The sequence below is a fragment of the Syngnathoides biaculeatus genome, chromosome 18 (genome assembly GCF_019802595.1).
Source record: "Syngnathoides biaculeatus isolate LvHL_M chromosome 18, ASM1980259v1, whole genome shotgun sequence".
In the NCBI taxonomy this organism is placed as follows: Eukaryota; Metazoa; Chordata; class Actinopteri; order Syngnathiformes; family Syngnathidae; genus Syngnathoides; species Syngnathoides biaculeatus.
The window spans coordinates 10,367,267-10,390,154 of NC_084657.1; the positions used below are offsets into that span (position 1 = coordinate 10,367,267).

General features: G+C 41.7%; 3 protein-coding genes across 20 annotated transcripts in view; all 3 read left to right on the plus strand.

Annotated features, from left to right (window-relative positions):
* Positions 1-8,152, plus strand: part of ksr1a (kinase suppressor of ras 1a) — a 35,521-nt gene extending 27,369 nt beyond the window's left edge. For 3 of the 6 annotated variants that reach the window (XM_061803089.1, XM_061803083.1, XM_061803088.1), the window contains 8 exons: positions 674-967; positions 1,122-1,318; positions 1,769-1,865; positions 2,042-2,175; positions 2,842-2,973; positions 3,066-3,201; positions 3,640-3,773; positions 6,581-8,152. In XM_061803089.1, coding sequence (XP_061659073.1) covers positions 674-967; positions 1,122-1,318; positions 1,769-1,865; positions 2,042-2,175; positions 2,842-2,973; positions 3,066-3,201; positions 3,640-3,773; positions 6,581-6,590 — 1,134 coding nt within the window. In that variant the 3' untranslated portion in view covers positions 6,591-8,152. Of the gene's footprint in view, positions 1-673; positions 968-1,121; positions 1,319-1,768; positions 1,866-2,041; positions 2,176-2,841; positions 2,974-3,065; positions 3,202-3,639; positions 3,774-5,882 lie in introns of all 6 variants that reach the window. The other 3 variants (XM_061803086.1, XM_061803087.1, XM_061803084.1) reach the window with 3 other exon arrangements.
* An 867-nt stretch (positions 8,153-9,019) lies between these two features.
* On the plus strand, positions 9,020-14,252 carry LOC133491892 (uncharacterized). Of its 3 annotated transcripts, XM_061803601.1 has the most exons (3): positions 10,609-10,827; positions 10,963-11,549; positions 11,613-14,252. In XM_061803601.1, exons 2-3 carry the CDS (start codon positions 10,977-10,979, stop codon positions 11,694-11,696), a joined length of 657 nt encoding a protein of 218 aa, XP_061659585.1. In that variant the 5' UTR covers positions 10,609-10,827; positions 10,963-10,976; the 3' UTR covers positions 11,697-14,252. The 3 variants fall into 3 exon arrangements, with proteins under 3 accessions (XP_061659584.1, XP_061659585.1, XP_061659583.1); XM_061803600.1 differs by lacking the exon at positions 10,609-10,827 and adding an exon at positions 9,020-9,096 and having other exon boundaries at positions 10,963-14,252; XM_061803599.1 differs by having other exon boundaries at positions 10,963-14,252.
* A 7,958-nt stretch (positions 14,253-22,210) lies between these two features.
* The window catches only part of LOC133491387 (RNA-binding protein Musashi homolog 2), a 213,472-nt gene continuing 212,794 nt past the window's right edge, over positions 22,211-22,888 (plus strand). For 3 of the 11 annotated variants that reach the window (XM_061802425.1, XM_061802423.1, XM_061802427.1), the window contains exons 1-2: positions 22,217-22,542; positions 22,817-22,857. In XM_061802425.1, the coding sequence (XP_061658409.1) occupies positions 22,481-22,542; positions 22,817-22,857 (103 nt within the window). In that variant the 5' untranslated portion in view covers positions 22,217-22,480. Of the gene's footprint in view, positions 22,543-22,666; positions 22,738-22,816; positions 22,858-22,888 lie in introns of all 11 variants that reach the window. The other 8 variants (XM_061802424.1, XM_061802426.1, XM_061802419.1 and 5 more) reach the window with 6 other exon arrangements.

The following is a 22,888-nucleotide window of genomic DNA, read 5'->3' on the forward strand; positions in this document are numbered from 1 at the left end:
ACATTCTTAGCCAGCTCTTCCTTTAAAATAACCCCTACTCCATTTCTCTTCCCATCTACTCCGTGGTAGAATAATTTAAACCCTGCTCCCAAACTTCTAGCCTTACTACCTTTCCACCTGCTCTCTTGGATGCACAGAATATCAACCTTTCTCCTAATCATCATGTCAACCAACTCCTGTGCTTTTCCTGTCATAGTCCCAACATTCAAAGTCCCTACACTCAGTTGTAGGCTCTGTGCATTCCTCTTTTTCTTCTGACGCTGGATCCGGTTTCCTCCTCTTCTTTGTCTTCGACCCACAGTAGCTGAATTTCCACCGACCCCCTGTAGGTTAGCAGTGCCGGGGGCGGGCGTTGTTAACCCGGGCCACGACCGATCCGGTATGGGATTCTTTAGATGAACGCTCATATTTGTTTGGCACAGTTTTTACGCCGGATGCCCTTCCTGACGCAACCCTCTGCATTTATCCGGGCTTGGGACCGGCCTACAGATTGCACTGGTTTGTGCCCCCATAGGGCTGCATTTGCCCCCATAGGGCTGCATTTAGAAGAAGAAGAAGATTTATTAGGTGACATAATGTAACAATAAAGACACAAAGTGGGCTCTGACCCAAAGTTTGGTGAAATCCGATTTAAATGATTCCAAAGAGAGAGCAAAGTGCGGTTTTCTTGTAGGAAGGAGAGGACGACATTGAGGTCGAAGACGAAGACCCTGAATTGGACGAGTACAACGAGGAGGAGGAGGAGGATGTTTGTGATGAAGGTGAGGAAGAGGAGGACAGCGAGGAGATCCGGATGAACGTGGGCTCTGACGGAGAGTGTGAAGGTGACAAGCTGGACGATCTGCCCTGCTCGCGGGGGAACCAGTGGAAGGTCCCCATCTCCCGCAAAGCCAGCCAGACCAGCGTCTATCTGCAGGAGTGGGACATCCCTTTTGAGCAGCTGGACCTTGGAGAACTCATAGGAAAGGTGAGAATTCAGCTCACAGAATACATTTTTAGGTACAGCTTTATTAGTTACTGTACACTTGCTTGGGTTACCGTTTTGGTACCGTTTCTTATACTCATCATATAGTATGTATGTAATGTACATTTGTGGCCAATGGACGCGTTTGTCGATCCAGGGCCGCTGGGGGAAGGTTCATAAAGGCCGGTGGCACGGCGAGGTGGCGATTCGACTCCTGGAGATCGACGGCAACAATCAGGACCACCTGAAGCTCTTCAAAAAGGAAGTGATGAACTACAGGCAGACCAGACATGAGAACGTGGTGCTTTTCATGGGGGCTTGCATGGCTCCGCCCCACTTAGCCATCATTACGAGGTGAGTACTTGAACATCACACCGCACCGCTGAGGCTGCAGGCCCAGGTTTCCATTTTTTGATTTAATCTACAACTTTTAGAGGCTTACATGCAAACTCTAGCAGCACAAACCAATCAGACAAGAAGTGATTTTTTTTTTTTCAAGATATCTCTCACCGATTGTTAGCTCACATTGACGGGATATATCACATCTGTGCGTCATGCTGCAGTCGTATTGGTGCATCTGATACGTTATAGATTTGCATCCACATTTAGGCGAGGCCTGATTTTCATCTTGAATAGATTCAATTCCTGGACTTACGTTGTCACGATATCCTTATTATGTCAGTTGAGAGCAAAAATATTGAAATTGTCAAGTGAACAATGCTGTGTAATTGCCACCAATACTATCCCACTAAAGTAAAATATAAGTAACTAAAAAGATGTGGGTTTTTTTCATTTTGTTCACAGTTTCTGTAAAGGGAGGACGCTGTATTCAGTTGTCAGGGATACTAAAAACACTTTGGACATCAACAAGACAAGACAAATCGCTCAAGAGATTGTCAAGGTGAGTCCTTGTTGAGTCACTGGCTTTTAAATACCTTGTCGCTAGTCAATAAATATGCACCATTATCAGTCTTTATGATAAATGTAAGGACTTTATCAGTTTAGAAAAACTAGCTCTTGTTAGCATGAAACGAAATTTTATGTTGATACGTTATAACGAACTGTCTCTCAATTCAGGGAATGGGATATTTGCATGCGAAAGGCATTGTCCACAAAGACTTGAAGTCGAAGAATGTCTTTCACGATACCAACAAGGTCGTGATTACGGACTTTGGGCTTTTCGGGATCTCTGGTGTGGTTCAGGAAGGGAGGTAAGCTGTCTCACTAGTCAGCTGAAGCCAGACGCACACCGAGCGACGCAACAGTCCCAACGATGAATGGCCCGCGTAGCGTGCGGGCTTCCGCAAACTACTTTTAATCAGTTGGCGACCGTCTGCAACTATTTTATTCTAAATGTTCAATCGCAAATGAGTTATTGAATTGTGGCACACATTTAACAGCAGAAATTGAATTTGCAGGTAACCATCAACATTCAGCAAGCTGTAACAATTATTATTATTTTGATTCTCAACCGTTTATATTTTCGTGCATAACTGTGGCTCAAAAGTTAGTCATTATGGAAGTTCTTTCTGCCGCCGAAAGAGATGAACAGATTCAGTTTTTATGTGGTGAATCAATCAGGAATCCTGGAGAAATTTGCAAAGGATGCACAAAGCTTTTTTTTTTTTTGGGTAGGTGCGCCAGGCTCAGTCGCCGTTACTAATGAGTTCTGATTGTCCAGTTCCAGTAAGTCTACTTCATTCACGTCACTTGGTGTGCAGCTGGCTGGAGGTGCTGTTTTTGGTGGAGTCGGCCCATTTCGATTGTTGTTCCGGTCCCCCAGACATTTTTCTCCAATGACATGATATCTTTTTGTCCATGTTGACTGAAGTAAGTTAATGCTTTTGTTCCATATTTTGCTTCATTAATCCTCGCAGGCGAGAGAATCAACTCAAACTTCCGCACGGCTGGATTTGTTACCTCGCCCCGGAAATAGTCCGCAAGATGAGTCCGGGTAACAACGAGGACAGACTTCCTTTCTCCACTGCGGCAGACGTGTACGCCTTCGGGTAAGCTGTGCTCCGTGCGCCTGTGCCGGGGCCGCATGTCCCAAACGTGACGGAGTAATCCAGCGTCGGTTCCTCTCGCCATCTTTTTGTAGCACCATTTGGTACGAGCTCCAAGTAAGGGACTGGCCGATCACAAACCAGCCAGTAGAAGCAACAATCTGGCAGGTTGGCAGTGGAGAAGGAATAAAAAAGATCCTGTCGGAGGTCAGCCTGGGGAAGGAGGTCACGGTGAGTCCCAGTCAATGGTGAGCTTCACTGCATGTTCTACTATCGGGGCGGGTAAACTTTGGTGCTCAAGGGTCAGGTTTGGTTTTGAAAACTTACAGATGGGCCAGATGACTTGTAGATGAGAGTAAAAAAATTCAATACCGTGCTCTATTTTAATATTTTCTCATTTTATTGTGTTTTTTGAAGTTTTATTTTCACTCTTCAACCAAATAATTCTTTTTATTATGTACATTCATTAACTGGACAATGAATAAATTCATGTTATCTAAGCAGTTCTAGTGGGGAAAAAAATGCAAAATGAAAGCAACAAATGTTAAAAGGATCTTGATCTTATAAATGCTTTGTGGGCCAGATAAAAGAAGGCCATAGTTTTCCCAGCCCTGTTGCGGCACGAGCTTTGTGAGGTTGTTCTGAGCCGACGCGTCTTCTGGGTCTCAGGAGATCCTGTCGGCCTGCTGGGCTTACGACCTCCGGGAGCGGCCGCCTTTCACCCAGCTGGCCGAGATGCTGGAGAAGTTGCCCAAACTCAACCGCAGGCTGTCTCACCCAGGACACTTCTGGAAGTCAGCAGAGTAGGTATCCCGCAGTTCAGCGGGGCCACATCAACGCTCTGGACATGGGGGGTGGTGGTGTGGTGTGGAACGTATGTTTCTTAGCTGAATTGGCTCCGTAACAACATTATCCTTGCCTTCCATGTCTAAGAGAAGCTTTTAAAATTGAATGACTGCACGATGCCAACGTTGTTGTTTTGACAATCCAGATTAGAGATGCTTGAGGTTGAGGTCGGCGGGAAAATAAACGCTTGGTTGCACTGTGGCCACATTTTGAGTTAAAAGTATATTTTATTTGGTGGATGAATATTTAGGACAAAACAAACACATTAAGATAATGTGACGACATAGCAATTTGTGTTTGTTTTTGTGATGAAATCTCCCATGTCAAATCGTCTTTTATTTATATGCTAACAGAACATGCATATCAAACGCCTTGCAATGTTGATTGACTGGGATTGGACACGATCCTTTAAAATTGTTCTCCAAAATTTTAAGAATAGGAAAAAAAAATTTGATAAAATACAGTTGAAACCAGATTTTAACATCCACTTGACATCAATTTTTTTAGAGGCACAATAAGCTTACTGGATGTAAATGTCATGAGTTTTGATTTTGGAAAAAGTCATGCAAAATGGACCCCCTCTCATTCTGTTTTTTAAGCAAATGGAAATCCTTTCATATAGTTATCTGCATATACTGTATGTAATCTGATTTCAGATGTACAATTAAGAATGGTCAGCACAGGCGATTGCCACGTTTAGCCCGGTGTTAATGAGGTTTCGAGTTAAAATTTTTGCTTCCCCCTTCCTGTGTGAAATTTGTGAGGTATTAATTAATATCTTTAACAAAATTTTGCCACTTTCAGATCTTAGCATAAGTAAATTTAGAAAGGAACATTCACTCAACATGTAGCCAAGGTATGAATAATTTGGGGCTGAACTGCATAGCTTGTAAAAGCCCGTTTTCACCAGAATTTAGTATGACATTGCACAAACTTGAAAGCACTGTAATAACTAGCAAAAACAATTTGGTAAAATATCTGTACAAATTGCACCAAAGGTAATGAATGCATAGTAATTAGTACAAATATTGACATAATTGAGGTGGCATTCTTATATATTGCTAACCATGGTGTTCACCACCAGAATTTGGGACAACACAAAATGTAATGCCCTCTAATATGTGCAAAGAACTTTTTTTGGTTTTATATATGTATATTTAAAATATGTATGCATTATATTATTTTTTGTTTTTAGATTGCACACATGCAAAAGCATCACATCCAAACAATTTAACAATTTTTTTTGAGTTTTACAAAAAGCAGCATCTTTTTTTCAACTTTTTTCCCCCCTCTCTCAAATTTAGTAGTATTTTGCGAGAAATGTGGCAACTTTTTGGATGAACTTTTTAGTCTATCACTTTTTTTTTTGCCACATTTTGTTGCCACAGCTAACATTCAACAGCACTATATAAAAAAAAAAAAAATATATATATATATATATATATATGTGTGTGTATATATATATATATATATATGTATATATATATATGTATATATATATATGTATATGTATATATGTATATGTATATATGTATATATATATGTATATGTATATGTATATATATATATATATGTATATATATGTATATATATATATGTATATATATGTATATGTATATATGTATATATGTGTATATATATATGTATATGTATATCTGTATATGTATATATGTATATATATATATGTATATGTATATATATATGTATATGTATGTATATGTATATCTGTATATGTATATGTATATGTATATGTATATGTATATCTGTATATGTATATATATATGTATATATGTGTATATATATATATGTGTATATATATATATGTGTATATATATATATGTATATATGTATATGCAAACGGCACACAAATGAAGTAATGTAGGTCGGAGATGAACTAATACATTCATTGCAATCTATAATTGTGTGCGTACTGGCCTGCTTCTTTTTACAAACTGCTCTTTCCAATCTGTGCCTTTTAACAAATTGACTAACAGTCTATTAATCATTGCCTCCCCCTTCTCTCTCTCTCACTCTCACTTTTTCTCTCGTCTCCTGTTGCCCTCCAGGTTGTAGCGGCAAATCTAAGCAATGCAACACAAAGTCTGGGTCTGCCTTGCATGCATCCGAATCCTTAACACCTGCAGGATTGTTCTAAGCATTGCCTCCAACGCTCTCTACTTACACACACACACACACACACACACACACACACACACACACACGTAGATACATATTCATTTTCTCTGTCCACCCACTACTCTTGTTTGAAAAGTAAGTGACAGTGGGCTGAGGTGTAGCACTATTTTTCGCTTCCTCTTCCCTTCCCTTTGTACGTGTCCGGTTGCAGTTATTGTGGTTTTGACCACATGACTGACGCACACGCCACAGGATGTTTTAAATGCACCCATGAAATCGCAAAGCGATCTCCCCAAGGTTTGACACACGCTAGGCAGACCGCTTGCGTGATGTGCTCAAAGTGTCCCCGTTCATGAGGTTTCCTTTTTTATCAGTGATTGCATGTCTTTTGCAAAATGTCCTTTTTTTGCAGGGTTTTTAAAAAACATTTATTTTTGTTTACATTTACTTGATTTTTGCTCTTTGCTGAGCCTTTCATTGCAGTGTTTTGCAGCAAGAAAAACTACATTTTTCTTTTTATTCTGTACTAATTTGGTGACCAGTCCATACTGGCTCATTGATTTATTTTTTCATTATTATTTTTCTTAATTAATGACATATCCCCTCCCACCCTCTTCTTCACTTCCAGGGAAAGATAAACATGCTGGATTTTTTTTTTCAAAGCTGTCAAGTGCACCTTATAAGAATATAATTTTTTCAAGCAACAAATTGATTTCAGGAAAAAAAACAACAACAGAGAAATCAGGAACGTGGTGCAGTTGTCCTCTCTCTTCCTCAAACGCTCGCTCATGTTTTTTTTTTTAAAAGTTCTACTTGGAAAGTGTTTCTGTGTGTATGTTTGAGTGTTGGAAAATGCTGAGTTAATTTCTGTTCATTTTGTGTTGCAAATCTGTCAAGTACTGTGAATGAATTATTTAATGTACAGCAATTTCTGATGAACTAATATTTGTACAAACATTTTTTTATGTAAAAAGGATCACTCCCTCTCCCCTCTTTTTTTTTTTTTTTTAATACGGCCCACTTCCGCCGAAACAGATGTGTATATATATTTATATTTTTGTCATGTATAAAGGCTGGACATTTTTTTAAATGGGCCAAAATGTGTTGTTTTTTTTTTATGTTGTAAAAAATGAATATTTTTGTATTGCATGTGAAGACCATTCTGTACTCGCAGGTTCTGTTTTCATCCATGGAAGACAATAAAATGAGGCTCATCATGTAACTCTTGTAACTTGTAAAGTTAGGCCGTTTTGGACAACATTATCATTCTTGAATTGAGGGGTGGCGCTTCAATCTGTCAGGCCACACCCCATTGTCAAAAGAAACAACGTACTTTGCAGCCATTTTGTGGCATCCATAGCCAATTTCCTCTTGGAGTAATCTTCGAATATTGCCTCACTTCAAATTTCTCCAGATGTTTATATAGAAAATTGCAACATACAGCAAAGGCATTCCCACCCAAAAAAAATGTCAGAAATTTGTAGAAATGCTACCATTTTTTTAAACATATTTTTCTCTACCGTAAAGGAAAAAGAATTGAAAATGAGCTAAATGTTCTGCCTGGAATTTATTATGATTGGAACTAGAAAGTACATTTGACTTTGTTCTATTTTTCTACTTTCACTTGAGGGGGCTGAATGGGTACTGCTTTTACCACAGTATTATATCATTTTCCACAAGAATCTGTACAGTAGAACGTGTGTACTTTTTTCCACCTTTGCAGTATTTGCAAGGGCAGTCTACTCAATCATTAAATGGAAGAAAATGCAAAAGGACAATTTGTGATTTGTCACGGTCGAGTGGAGAAAGAGGACATTTCATGTCTACTCTAAGATCTCCCCGTCAAGGTCACGTGACCGACTAGCGCCTGCTCCTGATCCGTGGAGTGTGCAAATTTCCCTCCCTCCCTTCTTATCGGTCAATGTTTCTCATTTTACTGACACTCTTGATTGATTCCTGGCCAAAATAACTGTCGAAGCGGCAAGGTGAAACGCAAAGTCTTTTTGTTTTGTTGCCGGTGAAGCTTTAAAGTTTTGTCTGAAAAGGAGATGATGACCACCAAGTGCTGCAGATTACGACACCCTGATAAATGTGCCATTCTGAAATGTCCAATCGATATTTGGATGCCCCAATTGCAACCTGCCCTCTGCTCTTGGGTTTTTGTGCCACCTATAGTCGGACACAGCCGTGCTTTCATCTTGTATTCTCGGGTTAGTTATGTTTACATGAATTTTTACATGTCAATAAACAAGGTTTAGACTGGAGGCATGTGATTGTATGGGGCTGTGTTCGTCCCAGTGGCGTGGGTAACGTACACATGTGTGAAGGCGCTATTAACGCAGAAAGGTACACACAGGTTTTGGAGAAACATATGCTGCCATCCAAGCAACTTCTTTTTACACAGACACACCTGCTTATTCCAAAAAGAAAACACCAAACTACATTCTGCACGTATTACAACAGTGTGGCTTTGTGGAAGCAGAGTGGCGGTACTAGACTGGCCCGACTGCAGTCCAGACCTCTCTCCCATTGAAAATGTGTGGCGCATTACAAACAGTTGGGTTTCTACTTAATTTCAAAAGTCAAAAGGATTTGTAGTGTCAAGTCACATACAACACCTGCTTTGGGTTGGGGCGGAGAACAAACACACAAAAAGAAAACACTCACTTCTCTTTGTCGCATGCTTTGGGACCGTGACGACTCTCATTTCCTTTCACATTTTCTGTATTTACCATAACAGTAATGCGAAAGTGAAATACTGTACCTCTTTTAGTTCAACGCCATGCTGCTCTAAAATATTTCAAAATAAATCTACATTTCGGATGAGAAGGGGGGTGGGGGGATATGGTATGGTACGACTATATTTTAGAAGCATAATGCATTGATTTTCTTTGCAGTTCGACTCTCGTTGCGTGATAAAGTGTCTTCAATTTTTAAGAAGGCATCTAGCATAATCTTCCTTGCAGGCTTGCGTTGTATGCAAAGCAAGCGCTTCCTTTTCTTACGAGAGCCCAAATGAAGAAGTACACCCCAGACGGCTTTTTTTTTTTTCACGCCACTGATTTGGTCCTTTCCATGCTCGTCTTCGGTGCTTCTCCTTTTTTCGACAAGCAACTTTCTCATCTTCAATCAATCACTTCCATCGTAAGTGACTTTTATTTTATTTTTTTCTTACAAAAATGCTATTATTATTATTATTTCCCCCATGTTAGTGAGGCAGATTCATTTATATTTCTAAAGCACTTTACTTATTGTATTCTTATTAATTCTATTATTATTTCATACGTATACCGCTAAATCTGGTTATACTTGCATAGTTGCTAATTTGATTACTTACTTTCTTGTTGAATCCGTACCATCCTACCAAGCTAGTTAATAATTGCTTAAATATCGTTAACAATGACTTAAATATAAAGTAAGCAAATTTCATTCATTCAATATTTACTACTATACATCTTCCGTGCGTGACATACTTAATTGGATACTCGTTATAACTTTTTTAATAGTGTACTCAGTCTTCTATACTCATATGACTTCTTCCCCACTTTTTCTAGCTTATTTACCCAATTGTACATCTTGTTGGTAATTGTATTCCAGTCTTTGATATTCTAATTTTTGATATTTGTAATTTACCTGCAGAGATGACTTCATATTGTTGTTTTCTACCACATTTGTGACTTATTACTTACTGACATATTACATTGCTTCCTATCAAAGCAGTTACTGACAGCTTACAGTACATGCTCCCTCACTTATTGTATATAAATTTTTCTGTGCAATACATACCTATAGTAACTTTCATACATGTTTTTTTATTTGCATCCTTGTTTTGTAACTTTGTTTTGCTCTAGTTACTCATAACTTAAGTTCTTACGCATTTCATCTACTTCTGCGCTCACTAATTTACATAAATGCCCCCTTTATAACTTGCCCATGAGTCCATATTTTTGTATCAAACCTGTTCTTATTGGTTCCATAATTATTCATACATAGTATACTGTACTTGGAAACTTTAAGTTGAAGATCCTTTTTTAAAACTTATTTTCTACTGCAGTATTTTCATGAATTTTTATTTGTTCTTTTTGTCTTCACCTTTAGTGATCTTACATACATCTCTTCTTTCAATATGCTAATTATTGTACAGTAGTACCATCCTTGAAGCTACATGTACTGTACTTGATTTGTTTACTTGTTTAATACTTTTTTGTAACTAACCTCCACATGCACCTTATCATTTATACCAAAGGTGTCAAACTCAAGGCCCAGGGGCCAGATCCAACCCCGTGAAGACGAATCATGCGTATCCGCTTTCACGATTAATGTCCAAATCTGTACCAAAATTTCAAATTGTCGTATCGTAAATGATGACGTTGATATATTGCAAGCATTTTTGTGTTACCAAATATCAACAAGAGTTGAAATAAAAAACATTTACCCTTCATTTCTGATTTCAAAACTAGTTGATAACTTTGTGTAAATAATGTGGGTCAGTTCAAGATTTCATAATATATTTATATATAAAATCATAATAGCCCTCTGACAGAAACCATAACTACAATGTGGCCTACGATAAAAATTAGTTTGACACCCCTGATTTATACCTACCTCACCGCAGTCGACTCACGCAGGCCTTCTTCATTCATATTTTATGTGCAGCCAATTTCTGTAGTGTTTACGCTCATTAGGGTCAAGGGTGAGTCACTGGTCGCCCGGCAGCAACGGTGCACGAGGAGTATCGACAAACATTGACACAAAGTATTCTCGGGGCCGTGAATGTTGCAGTACCTGGAGAGGATCTGCAGTACGGAAGCTCATGCAAATTGTGTACGGGGAGGCTGGAATTAAGTTTTGAACCCTTGACCTTGGAAGTCTGAGGTCGAAATGCTAACCTTTTTATTTGTGTAGTCATCACGAGCTTCTTCATGATATTTTTTTTTGCTTGATTTTTTTTTTTTTTTTTTAGTTAGCTAACCGCTGCTAACTGACTTGTTCTCACTCGCTTCTTTTCAGCTACATTAGCAACCATGAAGGGCCCCGCAATCCGTCTGCTGTTATGTGGCGTAATTCTACTCGGGGGCCTGCTGTGTGGCGCTCAAAACAACTCATCCACTGTGTCTTCTGTGTGGCTCTCGACTCGACCAAAGGAAAATTCCTCAGCCAGCACTAATTCCCCGGTTCTGACGACTCCAGCCGCCACCCCACGGCTCACGTCGGCGGTCTGGAGCACCTCGAAACGGAACACGACGCCGAGCGACGCCGCCCCACCCGTCGGCGTGCTGGACAGGAGAGAACTCTTGGTGCTAACGGGAGGCCTGGTCCTGGTCTGCGTCATTCTGCTGCTGTCCACTTTAATGCTGACCTGTAAAGTGTGCCAGATGAGCCGACACATCAAGATGCTGGCCGGCGACTCCGTGAAGCTGACCGCGTCGAAGGGGCAACACAAAAGTAACCCGGAGACGGACGCCAAAGAGACTAGCATGGTCTTGACGAATTTGAGTAAAACACAGGAGGAGGTGGACCGTCGTAACTCCAGAGAGGAAGGCCAGAAGGTGCATGAGAATGGAGAAACAGAAGACGGGAAGCAGGAGGCTGAAGAGGTTTGTAAAAGCCAACAAGCCGGTGATGTCACCCCAGTGGATGATTCATGCTTGCTTACGCAGGAAAAACATCTTGATGCCCCCTGTGCCAACGCTTCGGCTGCCCCCTCCCCTGGTGCCACGGAGGAACAAAAAAATGTGGTTTAGTGCTGTCGGAGGGAGGGGGGTTTCCTGTTAACTGCCTGTCTTAGGGTACCTTTTTTTCATTTCCATAGCACAGCTTTTCATTTACAGCAGGGGTACTAGTGTATTTTTTTTTTTTTTTGTCGTTTTTACGCCGCAAAATATTCCACACACACATACACACACACATTCACCATCCGGTATTTGCAAATTAACGTACAATATTTGTTGATTATTATTTTAGAACTGTTTGCTAAAAACAAAACTATTTGCTGTTTTTATGCTGAGGCCACAGTAATAAAATGACTCAATTTGCTTGTTGTTATGAAGGAACTAAGTTGACATGGGTGAAGGAGTTTCATTTGGACAAACTGTTTGAGTTAATGAGTAATGGATGGACGGATGGATCGATGAAGGGACGTTTTGTTGCCATCTTGTGAATTGTTGGTGTCAAGGAATTTTGTTTAAAATAAGTTGAGGCGTTTCATTGAGACAAAAATTGTACTTTGAAGACCTCTTGTGGCCTCTTGGTATCAAGGATCTATGCTAAAGTGAGTTGTGAAGGCTTATTTAGACAAAAACAGTGCTTCAGCGCCATCTTAATGTCGTGGAACTATGTTTAAATGAGTTGAGGGGTTGCTATAAGAAAAAAATAGTGCTTCACCACCATCTTGTGGCATCTCGTCACTTATGTTGAACTGAATTGAGGTGTTTCATTTCAACAAAAATAGAGCTTTCACTTTAAATGAGTACTGCAAAAAATGCTCATGTTTTTTTGCCATTGAATTTAAACAACGAAACTGCACATGCACCCCTCCACATAAAATCTACAATAACATTCAATGTGTACCCATCGGCAACCGTGACAAAAACAAAATATGACATATCAGCATTTAAAAGCGCTTCAGTGAAAATGTATCAATCATCCGCGTGTTGTACATCTAAAAACAAACAAACGAACAAACCAAAACCTACGCTGCTTAAATACTTTCGAAATATAGTTTTAGCATGACGAGTGAATTAAGTTTGAGGAACGTCTTGGTGGAGCCCTGAGAGAGAAACGTTTGGACAGTAAAATGTGCCCAAAATGTCCAAATTATAACGTGGTACATAACAAAGCTTTGTGCCGCTTGTTTATAAACATTCACACGCTTTCTGCGCCAACGCGGTGCAAGTGGCAGGCAAATAAAGATCGCAAACGCATGAGCAGCAATTTTTTTTCCACGTTTCCAACTCTCACCATTATCATCCCGAATGAAAATAAAAAGTGATTTACAGAAGAAGAATTAGATGCATGCCTTGTTTGCCATGTGTGTTCCTGTCGTACCAATGAGATGTTCCAAAAAAAAAAAAAATTCCTTACTGTTAGGTGAGCAAAATTTGAGATTACCGGTGATTTGATTTTTAATTCCACACGAATACATCGAAATAATTAATAATTATACAAGAATATCAATTGCAATGAAGCGATTTAAGCACATGATGGCACTATTTATTCAAGTACTACTCACTCTGAACTCCCGAATGCAGCTTGAAAATGCAACTGGGCCATTGCAATTCTACATCCAGTATGTTATGATTCGGAATTTCAACTTTTCTCTTTTTACTCCCAACAAATGGATGCATTTATTTGACTTGTGAGCTGACCTCTTCAGTCTCTCTGTTTCAGGCAACTTTTTTTTAATTTTAATGAGGAATGCTGAGCATCGTGGTCATTTGTTGCAGAGCGTTTTTCGGCATTTTTGTGGCTGAAGATGAATGAACAAGTCGATTTTTCAAAAAAAGCACGTTGTATCCAGTCAACGTTCAGCAGCCGATATCCGAATAAGGTTATGCACATATCCTTGCCTTTGTTTTGTCCCGTTGGTGTCAAAACCTCTTTTCTGAAGACCTTGTTGTGCTTCGCGCTATACAACCGGACGCGGCGTTTTTATTCCAACACAGTATGATGAATTATTCAGCAACTACATCTCCCATGAGTAAGCATACTAAGTAAGCAAAAGAAAAAGAAAAAAAGAAGAGCATTTATCCCAGTCAGGCTTTTCTTCACACTTAATCACAGTTGACAACTACCTACTACAAGCACAGCTTTGAAAGGTAATCATAGAACAATATCTCTGAAATGTAAGCAGGTTATTTGAAGAAAAATGTTTGGAAAATGCACAAATGGAGACAGAAAATGAACACATCTGAGGCCTGGCCAATGGTGTTGGGACGTCGTGTCAGACAAAAAAACGGAATACAATGGCTGGTACGACGTCGATGGCCGGGAAACGCATACTTTAATGTGTGGAGACGTTTTACTTAATGTTTAATTATTTGTGGGACACGTTCATTCTTTCACAAAAAGTTTTGAAATGTCACGAGCACCAATCTGGTCATCTGCTTGCTGCTCACGACCCAAAAGTGGCCTTCAAATGTAGGAGAATGTCCCAGTGAGAGCGTTATTTTGTTTGTAAACGGATTTTCACACTTCTTTGCAGAAAGCAATTCATCAAACACAAAAAAAATATGATATTGCTGTGACAGAAGATGGGAATGAGCTTTGATTTGTATCTTTCTATGCCACTCGCAAATGAAAAACACTGCAGTTGTTGTGGGGAATTGTAATTAAATACAATGATGTTGCATTCAAATTGATGCATTTTTCAGCCTTAAAAAAAAAAAAGAACTTCTCCATCACCGATTTTGCCAGCACCTTTTCAGCTCCAGAACTTTCTGACAACCTCTTCAAAGTAATGTACCGTAGGAGGTAGAGTGCTGCCTCATGCTAGCCAATTATTTTTGTTTCTCCAGACAACACAAAGTGCTGTCAGATTTCTTTTCTCCTAATAACTGACAAAGTGTAGGAAGCTTGTATCATTTACTGCTTCTGTTGGCTCCCTTTCTTCATCTCTCTGTCTGGGCTTGTTTGCTTGGAGTGGACGGCCGCTTTCCCTTTTACGGCACTAAAACGGCGACTATTACGCTTTATGTCTCTGTAAGGGGCACATATCGCCACCCTTTTCATGTTTGATTTCATTCAAAGAATCTACTCAAATTCCACAACAGGCATTTGTTACACGTATCACCCCTTAAATGTCCCATGTGGTCAAACGAAACAAACACCAAACAGCCATTTTTTTCTCTCACTGCTGCTGTATTTCCTTGGTCACCAATAGCAAGTATGTTAGCAGAGATTTAAACTATAGGCTACATAGAATTTTAATCTAATCAAAAGTTCAGTGTTTCCCGGCCTATAGTGCGCACCTGGTTATAAGCCTCACCCAGTACATTTGTAAAGGAAATACCATTTGGTACATACATACACCACAGCTGTGTAAAAGCCACAAGTGCCCACATTGAAACACGAGATATTTACAAAGACAGTACACAGAAAGAGTTTAACGCTAGCGTAGCGCTAACAGAGCTGGTTGGGGGGAAAAAACTTATCGGTAAGACACGCCAGCAACACAGCAGCAACACGCTAGCACGATGCTAACACCAGCACAGCACTAACATGGCCTGTAAAAGTCACTTCCTCGGCACATATATTCCGGTCACTCTTACCTTTTCCGGTCGAGTGCCCCTTTGACCGTTAGGAAAAAATGCACAAATTAGCCGCATTACTGCATAAATCGCAGGGTTGAAAGCATGTGAAAAAAGTCAAATTACGGTCAATATATTAGCAGAAAGTTAAACTTGCAAGCAACGGAATTATTTTACCCTATTGACCTTTAAAAGGACCTTTCGTGTAAAGCTACTTAAGGTATCATTATTAGAGTGGCCCATCACCTAAATGAAGTGAAAGGAAATAACAAGCCGCCTTTGAGCTTGCTGCACCGTCGCAATATCAACGGTAACCCCGAATAAGGCCGTTACCCGACCAAAGGACGCGGCAATGTTGCACATAAACTCGATCTGATAAAAGCTAATCTGTATTGACAGCTTGCGTCTACATGCCAAGAGGCTCTCCGCCTCTCTCGGCCAACAGCGACGTTTCCCGTCTGGGCGCTGATCAACTCGAAAGGGGAAACGTGTCGGAATTCGGAAATAACGAGGCGTGCTCCGGCCCGTGTTGAGAGACGACGAGAGGGGCAAAATTCAAGCCTTCAAGTTTAGTTGGCGGTGGTGGTGGTGGTGGTGGTGGGGGGGTTTGCTTCGTGTCTCCATGGCGCAGACAAGCCAAGGTCGGTGTCGAGGTCATCGTCTGCACCGTCAGAGTAGAAAGGACGATGGCAGTCAGTTAGCAGGGAAAAGAAACCAGAAAGGATGGAAAAGAAAAGGCAGCCTCAAGTCAAACACCAACAATAACGTGGAGACGCTACGTGGAGCTCACAAAAGCTGCCTTCAATTACTTGCCGGTGGAGATCTGATTGGATCGTGTGCTCTCATGTGAAGATAGCAAAAGCATCATATTATGCACACGTGCATGAAAAGAGATTGCGCTTCAATTGTAAAGCAAAAATGTGGACATTCATCTTGGGTATGTACAGGTATGGATTCGGGGGGGGAGTCGGACTCAAACCCCCAACCTTAAACGTGGGAGGCTCTATATCGTCAGTATAAGATCAAAAAATGTTTTAGAAAGCAGTTACAATCATGAGAAAATGTATATTTTATTGTAAAATGCAAACGTTGCACAAAGAAAAGGAGCACTAATTAATGCTAGATTGCGTGTTCCACATCTGCGGGATTATATTTTTATGTAGAATAACTAAAAAACTGAATGAAGATACATAATTAAGATTCATAAATATGCAAACATGCATGAGAACTGCACATTTGAGTGTAGAAATACAATTTGAATAGGAATAGAGTGGCCCAAACGTGCACGTCGGCTACGTCAGCTGGACTCGCGTTTGATGTACGGAGCTTTTGTGTGCATCGCCTTCTTCAATCTCCACCTTGGCCCCCGCGGCAGGGCTCGAACACGCTTCCCCGACATGTGCCGGACGCAGGTCCTCGTCGGAGGCTCGGCGGGGGCCCGCTACTTATCTCCTGGCCCAGTGGAGCAGGTAAATGATGTCATCGTCACCCACTGCTAACGGAGCTGCGTTGGACTAAAGAGCTCCACGTCTTTATGCTTTTTTTTTTTTTTAATACAAGCTCCAAATTACGTGATAGTGACAGGTTCATCATTTGATTTGAAAACAAAGAGCCTGTAAAATTTCACGGTAACTGAATACTTACAAAGGGAAATAAATCACCTTCACTGAGTGCAATAGGTGTTTTATGAAAAACAATTGGGGGGCGGGGAGTGGTTGAACATACAGACGACAAATTTGTTTTTAATTGATTACTACAGTCCGAAAGAAGGGTTAGGCACATGATACGATATATTAAAAACTTTGCCCCCAGTAGTGAAAAGAAAAGAAAAAAACAGATTGGGGACCATGCATCAATTTGCAAAAACATTGTATCGTGTATTCAAGTCTTCAAAACAAAATTATTATCTCCCCGTTTCAACTGCCGGTCAGCGCAATGTGCTCGGACGAGCGACCTCCGTGTCGTGGGGAGTTGAACCTCGGCAGAGGCCGGGGCGCTCCCGAGCGCCATTCTAGTTTAAGAAACATGATCCTAGCGAGAGCCGCAAAGATTTTCGATCGAGTGGAAAGCGCTGAAGGGGAAACCCGATCCCTGCACTTACACGTTTTCCTCCAAGTTGGTTGAGTTACTATTTTCTTCCTCATTGCATATCATGCAAAGTGAGTTAAGAAAGTACACAAAGTATGTCTCTTTAAGTAAAAATTTATCCAACATGGGCGGCACGGTGGGCTCAGCTGGAAAGCTTTGGCTTCACAGTTCTGAAGACTTGGGTTCAATCCCGGACCCGCCTGTGTGGCGTTTGCATGTTCTGCCCGTGCCTGCGTGGATTTTCTCCGGGTGTGCACTCCGATTTCCTCCCACGTCCCAAAAAACATGCAACATTATTAATTGGACACTCTAAATTGCCCCTAGGTGTTATTGTGAGTGCGGCTGTTTGTCTCCATGTGCCCTGCGATTGGCTGGCGACCAGTTCAGGGCGTACCCCGCCTCCTGCCCGTTGACAGCTGGGATAGTTCTCTCGTGAGGATAAGTGGCTAAGAAAATGCATGGATGGATACTCAACAGGGTTGGTTGTGAAATTAAAAAATATAATTTAAAAAAAAAACACCTTCTTTGGAGGGGGTCAATTTCATGTTCGCCATGAAATGAATTTAACTACGCAATCGATATTTAAAGGTAGGCTCATTTTTCCATTCACAATAATTTCCATTTCCGGTCTCATGGGGATCATCTCAACATCAACATTACGCTTTCATTTCTTCGTAACATGATCAAACGTATGCGTATCGCGGCATCTATGCGGAATGTTAGCGTGTAGCCCGTGGCACAGATTAATTAACTCATCTGTGTCGTTAAAGCAGGAATAATGAAAGAAATCATTTATCAGCAGAACATTCTCCCCGCTGATCTCGCCTTCAAATTCTTCCACTATTGCAACAAAGCTACGCGTACAATAAGCACCATTTGGAAAACAAACACAGTGAGGATGAAAACAAGGATCGTTCATTCACTCCAGCAGTTGCAGCAACTGATCATTTATGGCCCAAACGGGCTTTTTAAGTGAGATGAAAGGGCTGACAGACTGCAGTTTGGTGGGTGGCTAATTCCTGAAATAGGACAGTCAATTATGCATGTTACGGCCTGGCTTCCTCCCTGCAGCCTTGCTCGCATCAGTTCAACAGAGGGGGAAAGACACTAGAGGGAGACACTCTGTGCACATCTGCAGCAGCATTTCACTATCCCCCCACCCCCCCACCCCCCATAATAGGCCCTCCAGAGAAAAGCATGATGACTCAATCCATACTGATCAATAGAAAATCATCTGTTAACTCCAAAGGATAACATCCTGTTAGATTCAAATCCCAAGCAATTTTGCTAATTCATGTCAGTGAAAGAAGAGGGTCTTTCTTTCTTTCTTTCTTTCTTTCTTTCTTTCTTTCTTTCTTTCTTTCTTTGGACTGTGTGTGTGTGTGTGTGGTGTGTGTGTGTGTGCGCACAGTGTGGAGAACATTTGCAACAATTCCAGCAATTACATTCATCAATGCGAAATCTCCAAAATGCGAGTTTCGTGCCTATCGCGCCCAAATCCGAAACGGGAACAAGCGCAGACAAAGGCGGCCCCGCGTGATCCGAGCACAATTTGGCCAAGGTCAAGGGGAATATTGTGAGGCTTCCAAATGATCGCTGCGACAGGAAATAGAAGGCGTGCGCTCCTGAACGCCACCCCATAACTCTGTGACTTCTCTGGCTTTCTTTCCCCTCTGAGTTCTTTTCACACACTATCCAATGTGACTCCTCCGGAAAGCCTCAAATCCTCCAGTGTTCATGCAAAGGGTCGATTAGTTCTGAGCGCTTCTCCGTGCCGGGTTCCCCCCTCTTTTGAAAAGAGGTTCATCTTTTTTTTTTTGCTATTGAACTGCGGGATGCATTTACACCGACACAACTATGCTTTCAGAAATCCCTGCAATCCCAAAATATGTCTTGTAAATGTTTCATTACGGTTCCGCACAGATCGGTTCATAGAATTCCGTCGGAAAAACTGGCGCGCTGCATATTTTCCCCGCGAGATGCCTTCAAAGCTGTCATGATATAACATAATTGAATCTTTTTTTCCCTCGTACCAGGTTATGAAATAAGGCCATTATGACATGCGAGCTGGCGCTGACGCTTTGAAAAGCTCAGCCAAATATTGAGAGATGTCACAGTTGCCGCGTCGTTTCCGTCACCTTTGACCTTTGACCTTTGAATCAAAAGAAAGTTCGTTGGAAAAATGAAACCGAATCAGTCGACCCTGAAATGGGAGATTATTTTGCGTCGAAAAACAAAGATGCTGCCCTAGTAGTCAAGCCAAACATGGAACATTTTGTAAATAATTGTAATGATGTCACCAAATGGCGCAGGAGAGAACGACGTGGTGAGAAAAGTTGACTTTCCTTTCACAGAAGAAGACTGGCAAACGCAACCCTCGTGAGGATAAGCGGCAATGAAAATGGATGGATGTTTTTGGCAGATATGTACTTCACTCAATTGCCACTCCCCCCGCGCATCAATACACGGGCGGGTGAAGTGCGGCCACCTGGCTGGAGATTTATGCTGAAATTCACAAAAATGATCAAAGTCATTGTTTGCAAAACATGCTGCCAGGCCAGATAAGGAACCCTCGCTGGTTCTGGTCCTGGTGGGCAACGGGCCCACTCGCCAAAAGTTCTCTGAACGTGAAAGCGAGCAAAACGGATCAGTTGTCACGTTTCGGCGCTGAAGCTTGCGATGCTGAAGTCCAAATATTCAAAAGATATCACGCCTTTATTTACAACTGTCCGGCGGGTGACAAAGTTGCGCAATGGGCACATGCGACGTATCGAGATTGAGGATTAATTTCAAACATTACACACGCGAGTTGAACAAAGCGAATGGAGAGATTTGTGTCTGAATGAAAGAAAGAGAATTGCTGAAAAGGTGCAAAGACCGAGCAGCCCAAATGTACATTTCCCCTTTGCAGGACAGCACTCTTGTGGGGCTCCTTTAGAGCGCCTCGTCGTTGGGCCTTCCATTCAATTATTAATAACAATATTGAAACGGTTTCTTCTGATTTTAAAAATGGATAATTAAAAAAAAATGATTGCATAAATGTCTACGCCCCAAATTGAAATTTAATGACCACATTCAGCCCTTTGGAGAAATCTCGATGTGGTCATATTCACCCCCCCACCTCCCACTTCCTTCGCAAGCGTGCTTCAATATGTGTTTGACATTATGAACATAATAAGCTGATGTATGTAGATACAATATCCATCCCCGTGGGAAAACACTCCCATAATGAATATAGATGTGAAAGGCCGCGCCTCGGGGTCGGCAGGAAGGATTTGGACCTTTTTGTGCACTTGCAACCCGCTTGTGTAAAGGTTTAATGGCTCAGGAGACTTACGCCGATAATCAGATAACCCGCCAAACCAAGAACGGCGAAGATTTCGGAATTTGTGCAGACTCAGCTCTCCGGCATATTGTTGGCAGCTTTTGAAGTGTAGCCATTTGCTGCATTGATTTCCTGACGTAAACATGTTTTTAATTTCATCATGTTACACGGCTTGGTTAATAAATACAGGCGAGCTTGTGTGAATGAATTTTCCGGTCCATGTTTGAAGCCCATTTGTGTTCCTACTGATTGACAAAATTCAAACTCACTAACCACAAATCATCCACTAATAGCAGCATTTCTTAATGTTTAGACATACATTAAATCAAGGCACCGTTAAAATTGAGTTGCAATTTATTTGCCTTTCCCCCTGTCACACTTTTTTTTCTTTTTTTTTTTCCTCAAAGCGCTTCTTTCCCTCAGATTGGAAAAGAGAAGCACCTCGAAACATCTCTGTGGCGTCCCAAGTATTTGGGCACCCAATGGCGGTTGACTCGTGAACACACAACTGTGATGTGAAAGTGATGACGAGGGGCCTCAAAGTGTTTTCATTTTGCAGCATGGACGTGCTAAAGATATGAATCTAAAATGATTTGTCACACATGTTTGCCGGCCACAGAAAAAATGTTGCAAGCCACCAAAGTTGAACGATATCAAAGACAAGACCCACCATTGTTGGAAATGTGGTCGGGGTCCTCGTTTGGGACACACCTCGTACGTCTGGTCAGGGGGTTTACATGTAATAATTTCAGGTTTTGTACCTTGCGCAATTAAATATTTTGCACTGCGCAAGAAGACAGACTCGGTTGATGCGGTACCTTTCATCGGATTGTTTTATTATTTATGGTGCAGGACAGAGGACTAGCGGTAAACCACGTCAACTTCACAACTTTCAAAATTAGACTCTCAATTGAGGCACGGCTGGTAAAGCGTTGGCCTCACAGTTCGGAGGTCCCGGGTTCGATCCCGGCCCCGCCTGTGTGGAAGTTGCATGTTCTCCCCGTGCCTTCGAGGCTTTTCTCCGGGTGGGCACTCCGGTTTCCTCCCACATCCCAAAAACATGCAACTTTAATTGGACACTCTAAATTGCCCCAAGGTGTTATTGTGAGTGCGGCTGTTTATCTCCATGTGCCCTGCGATTGGCTGGCAAGCAGTTCAGGGTGTACGCCGCCTCCTGCCTGTTGACAGCTGGGATAGGCTCCAGCACTCCCGCCACCCTCGTGAGAATAAGCGGCAAAGAAAATGAATGGATGCATATATTGTCAGGAGTAGCACAATATCCCTTGAATTGAAGCAAGACATGTAGCAAAAAAATTACGTTCTGTTTTGAGACTTTTGTTGATTTTGATTTTATTTGTACTTTTTTTTTACATTTATGGATTTTTTTTTTTTTACAAAACAAAATTGTCATCAAACATGCAAACAATTCATATTTCTATATAAGAAAAGCGATTTCATTTAAACGCAAGTGGAAGTTTTGTTTTCAAAAATTGGAACCAAAATGTAGGAAACGATTTCGAACACGAGTCCGTCGACGGACGGCGGACTTTCTCGCCTTCACTGAAACGCCAAACGGGATCGTCGCGGTGCGGATTGCCCGAGTTGACGTCAAAGGGATTGGTTCGGTGACAGCGCGAGGCCACGCCCCCCGCGGGCCGAAGTAGAGCGTTCTGCGTGGAGAGAGGGGGAGGAGGAGGGGAGGGGAGGGGAGCGAGGGGGCTGAGCTGATCCGATCCCACGTGTGACGCTGTCGTTCCCGGCTCAGTAATATTCTCATAGCGGGGCTTTGCATATCTCCTGGCCTGCCTGCGCGCGTCCCTTGTCCCTGTTTAAGTGTCGTCCCAGCCGATCCAAGTTCGGAATCGCTATGGAAGCAGACGGGAGTCCAGCCACATCCGGAAGCCTCAACGACTCGCAACATGACCCGGGGTAAGAATGTCGCAGCTTTCGCGTTTCGTGCATGTTTGCAACATCTTGGAGAGGACTTGTACCGGCGGGTGCCGGATTGGCAACGGGAGCAGTTTTCGAGAGCTTTTTTTTTTTTTTTTTAAAGCGAGAGCTGTGTCCTCCCCCTTTTTGTCGAACGCCGAGCCAGACTCGATCAGTCTGCCTTGATCCTTTAAGGTCGCTTTTACAAGTAGTTAGTCGTCAAAATGGCCGAACTGACATCTGGACTCACTTGTGTTGTGTTTCCCCCTCACAGTAAAATGTTTATCGGCGGCCTCAGCTGGCAAACCTCACCAGGTGAGACTGTAAATTCTGTCCGACTGCCTCG

Coding starts and splice junctions, on each gene's coding strand:
- LOC133491892 (XM_061803600.1), top strand. CDS start 10,977: ATGAAGGGCCCCGCAATCCGTCTGCTGTTATGTGGCGTAATTCTACTC.